This window comes from Dendropsophus ebraccatus, chromosome 5, assembly GCF_027789765.1.
Source record: "Dendropsophus ebraccatus isolate aDenEbr1 chromosome 5, aDenEbr1.pat, whole genome shotgun sequence".
Taxonomy (NCBI): Eukaryota; Metazoa; Chordata; class Amphibia; order Anura; family Hylidae; genus Dendropsophus; species Dendropsophus ebraccatus.
This window is the reverse complement of record NC_091458.1, coordinates 11,470,311-11,475,528: the sequence shown is the minus strand read 5'-3', so window position 1 is coordinate 11,475,528 and position 5,218 is coordinate 11,470,311. Positions and strand designations below refer to the sequence as shown.

The 5,218-nt window shown below is 42.4% G+C and overlaps 1 protein-coding gene across 1 annotated transcript; it reads left to right on the top strand.

The window, feature by feature from the left end:
* Positions 1 to 1,562: 1,562 nt before the first annotated feature.
* On the top strand, positions 1,563 to 2,507 carry LOC138794050 (olfactory receptor 4B13-like). Its single transcript, XM_069972816.1, has one exon. It carries the CDS (start codon positions 1,563 to 1,565, stop codon positions 2,505 to 2,507), a length of 945 nt encoding a protein of 314 aa, XP_069828917.1.
* Positions 2,508 to 5,218: the final 2,711 nt, after the last annotated feature.

Here is a 5,218-nt window from a genome sequence, read left to right as displayed (position 1 = left end):
TTCCCCTAGTGTTGAGCTTACACTGTCTCAGGGGAGGAGGGGGTGGGTGTGGAAGTGACACAAATAACTGGGATGAAGTCCATGCTCCTCAAGAAGCACCTGTGAGTCCCACCACTGCCTTCCGCCTTTCAGCTAACCCCTATCCTACAGTTTTTTAGAGGGTCACAACAGGCTCTCATTCACAATTTTTTTTTTTAAGGTCACAACAGGCCCTTACCGATAATTTTTAACAGGGGCACAACAGGCTCTTACCCACGATTATAATGTGGTTTACAACAGGCTCTTAACCACAATTTTAAGGTGGGTATTAACAGGCTTTTACCCACAATTATAATGGGGGGCACAAAGGGCTTTATCCCACAATTACAACAGGCTCTTACCCACAATTATAATGAGGGTCAGAACAAGCCTTTACCAACAATTATAACAAGGGTCACAACAGGCTCTTACCCACAATTATAAGGTGGTTACAACAGGTTGTAGCCCACAGTTTTTACCGGGGTGACCACCATGCTCTCTCCCCCAATTATAAGGAGGGTCACCATCAGGCTCTTGCACAAAAATCTTTACAGCGTGGCAGCCCTTGCACTTGGTGCATTGGTTTGATGAGTCTACAAACCTATCCTTCGAAGTTTGAATAGGATGGGTCTGACCATGTCACATTCACAATAATTATTACTGGTGGGTGTAGTTTGAGTTCCCCCCATGTCTTACAGCATATATGGTTGTCAGATATTACTAGAACCAAAGTGAGAGATGGGCCAGCTTTTAAGGGGTGAAGGAGGATTTTTTTTGTCTTTTTGCCGGTTTCTATAGAAGAAAATTTACAGGAAACAGCATTTCCTGACTTTTTTTTTCACAATTCAAATTGGATTTTATCTTGGGATGGGCGCGTAATGCTGTCAATATAAAAAAAGGGGCAAAATTCAGGTACCTGGGAGTCTACAAGTCTGAATCTCTGGACACTTTCGCCCCCTCCCCATGTCCCTCTTTGTGTATCCATTCATAACTACGAACATGTGGAATCGGGCACCAACTTGAATATAGCAGTTTAAGTTCGCTCATCCCAAATCAATATGTGTTTTTAATTTGTGCTGATAATCGTGTGATGGTTTTCTTGGACAAAATAAGAGGTTGATGGAGTTAGTCCAAGTCTAAAATTTGGCCAGATGTCCATTGGATTCTAATTATGCCTGAGCGTGATCGCCAGTTGTCCACCTACTTCTGATCATACAGTATATAGGCAGACTTGTTTTATAACAAACTATAATATATAAATGTATGGGTTGCCTTTAGGTTCATTAGAGGTAAAAGTTCTCCTGAGGCAATTAGTAAAGCGTTGTGCTTTTCTAATGAGGATTAAACTTCAAGCTTCTGTCTCTGAGGATCTGATACGGAGTATAAATATATCCAGGTGGTTCCAAGTTATTATAGTCAGTTTACATACTGTATATTATCCCGACTGTGCATGGTGTCCTATAGTTTCCTTGTGTTACTGTAGATGAAGTTTTTATAGAGAAGGTTGGTAGAGGATAAGAAGCTACAAAGAAAAAATGGAAAATATGTCACAAGTCACCACTAGCTTTGTTCTTCTTGGAGTAATTGAGATGGAAAGGTTCAGATACCTGTACTTCACAATGTCCGTCTTTACATACATCACCACCATGTTCATATGCTGTTTAATTGTATTTGTCATCTACACTGAAGTTACACTCCATAAACCAATGTATTACTTTATATGTAATCTGGTCTTCAACGGGATGTTTGGAAGCTCCACTTTCATACCCAAGCTGATCATTGACTTACTTTCCGGATGTAGAACTATAACATTTTCTGGTTGCCTTATCCAGTCTTTCTTCCTCCATAGCTTTGCTGCTGTTGAAGTATTTACCTTTACCATCATGGCCTTTGACCGATATCTGGCTATTGGTCTACCATTAAGGTACTCATCTCTGATGACAAATGGTAAGGCACTAACATTTATAACTATGAGCTGGACTACAGCTTTCATGGTGGTCTTCATACCTGTCATAATGACAGCATATTTACCCCTCTGCGGGGTGAACATCAATAATGTGTTTTGTGAAAACATGTCTCTCATTAAACTGGCTTGTGGCGACGCCATAGTCAACAATATCTTTGGGGCTGTGGAGGCTTTTCTGATAGACATCAGCTGCCTACTGATAATCACTTACTGCTACATAAGAACATTCATAATCTGTCTGAGAAGTTCTAAAGAAGCTTGTCAAAAAGCCATCCGGACCCTGGTCACCCACCTTGTGGCGTTCTCCACTTTTATGATCGCAAGCTTCTTTATATTACTAAGGTACCGAATAAACAGTGGATCAATCTCTCTCACTGCCCATGTCTTGATCACAATCATTGGGCTGATGACTCCAATTATGTTGAATCCTATCATTTACGGGGTGAGAACCGAGACTTTGAAAGTTAAGATCTTACAGAAAATGAAGTGTCAAGCTTTTGGCCAACTCATTCAAAGGCATTAAAAAAATTATCTAGATGCATACCAATTGGGCTACACAGAAGATGTCACCTTTTCCCTTCATCTGTACAGAACATGTGTTGTATCAACAAAAGGGTATTATATTGTGTTATATAGTGTCCCCCTTGGCTCTCCAGCAACTGCAAAGCTACAACTCTCACAATGCATGATGGGACTCAAAGGTTGGAAGACAGTGGTGTAATATATTCCAAGTTAATTCTCGCAGAAGACTAAGCTGGAAAGTGAATGCTCCAAGGTCGCCTCCAAATGGACTTCTAGAGTCTAGATCTACTAGAATTTTCTTTATCTGGTGGTCAATATACTATCTGTTTGTTATAAGAAATACTTTGGTATAACAAGAAGTGGATTTGTTGTATGAAAGCAACAATACTTTATAGGTGTCATTGTTCCAGCTAACCTCACATCGGCCTGGTGTAGGAACAGCAATATGAACACTAAGAAAGAAGATGAAGATTAAACAGGCTGTCCGGGCTTCTGTGTTATGAATAGAACTGTGGGTACGGTACGTGACCCGGGGCTCTATTTATTCCGATGGAGCCAACGGAAAGAGCCGAGTAAGTGAGAAGAACACTTTATTCCACTCTCTCCGTCCCCTCCATAGGAATAAATAGAGCTGCCGGTCACGTGCCGTACCTATGGCTCTATTAATAATACAAAAGCTGGGGGGCAGGGGAAGCAATAAGGAGATCGGTGGTCGGTATAAGCGTTGGACCCCCCACAATCTCTTACTTTTAAAGTTGATTTTACCCGGACAAGCTCATTAATGTGCCAGAATTTATTTATCAAGTGTTTATAAAACCCATAAAAGAGAGTCAAAATTGATGTATTTCGAGGTTGTTTTATTTATGGGCTCAATTTAAAAATAAATAATTTTAGAATTGAATGATTATTTATTTGTTATGTAAAAACATCAACCTATGCCCAAAAATGCATTCAATGCTCAGCTAGTAATATTGACCCCACCCATACTGCTACAGTATTATTGTGCATCACACTTGTGCTGGATGTGCACCAGTTCTCCTTTCTTGTTTAAAAAAAAAAATAAAAAATGTCTGGCTGCTACATATGGTGACACCACTAGGCCCTGTCAATTTGTCTGTGCACAAGGAAACATGACTTTGTAGCTGCCAGTTTGTAGTAGGAGGTGCTTTGTGGCCCCACCCAGAAAGCTAGGGGGCCTGCGAGTATGGTGGCCCTCAGAGATAGCCTGCAAAACTGATAGATGGGGTCAGTTTGGTATACTGAGTAACTGAGTGAGTGCTGTGCAAGTGTTTCCAAGTGCGGCCTCCCTAAGAGAAGATGATTGGTGGAAGTAAGAAGCTCATCTTTTGGCTATGCCCTGCTTATAAAATGCTCAGCCCCACATCTCTGTAGTGTACCAGAGCGCAATTCCTGCCGCTGGGCCTAGGATGGCATCTGTTCACCAACTGTTTGGTATATATATATATATATATATATATATATATATATATATGAACTATGCTATGTATTCTCTGTACCGGTGTAACTAACATGCAAAGAATGGCCCGGTCAGCAAGGTGGAAGAAACAGCCCTGTGTAGAAGTTTCCAGCTCTTTCTAGAACTTGCTATAAGGTAGGGGGTGCATGCTTATCGTCTCCACATAAAAGGCCTGCTGAGACAGGGTATAGCTGAGACAGGGTATAGCTGAAACAAGTTAAGAAGAAGCAGGAGAAGCTGTCAGGACACCAGAAAAGAAAAGCTGCAGAAAGAGGGGAACAAGGAGAACAGTTGGATTACAAGCTGAGCAGCAAGGAGAAGGTCAGCTAAAGGTGGGATTAAGAGAGGCTTTGGGAGAGAGTTTGTCAGGTGCACTTTCCACAGCCAGGAAAGAATCTTCAGTTCAGGGACCCTAAGCAAGTGAACTTGAGTATATTTGGTAGCAGAGCGAACTTAAACCTCTGTACCGTTTCTGGGATTCAAAAGGAAGTTGAACAATAAATCTTGGATAACTCTAGGAACCTGAAGTAGTGACTTATGGCCTGGCCTAGGTATTAACCAGAAAGCTCTCCAGCTGATGGGGGAGAGGGGGAAGACTCAAGCACCATTGGGAAAGCAAGGATCACAGTGCCCACCAGCATCCCACATGTAGTGACATACTGGGGTCTGAGGCAGACCATCTCTCTACACTTTCCATACAAAGTACAAGTAGAGTATTGTTGTACCATGTTAGCCATAGAAATACAAAGTACAGTAACCCATTCAATGCTGCCAGTACTAAAAACTGTTTAGAACTGGACTGTACGAGAGCCTTTAAGCTTTCAGTAAAGGAGTTATTGATACACCCCCAGCTGTGTTTAGAACTGCGGGGCTTCAGAAACCCTATGCCCAGCACAGTAAGGCTGTATTCCCACGTTCCGTGTTTCGTGTAGAATGCCTGTAATGGTATCTCCCCTGTACAGGCAGCATCTGTAATTGGATGCTGAGAGCAGGGGAACTGTACAGATATGCGCCACGCTGTAATGGCAGCACCACGCGACTGATTCACGCGCGCCACCACAATCGTCTCCAAACCACATTTCCGATCCCAAACAGGGGTTACCCATCACTTTAAGTGGGCACCCTGAACTACCTCAAAGAGAGCCACCCGTGACCACCCCTCCGCCACCAAGACCACCACACCTTCAGGGCAGTCTCAATGCCATCCTGTAAATTAAAGGGCCCGAGGTCCATAC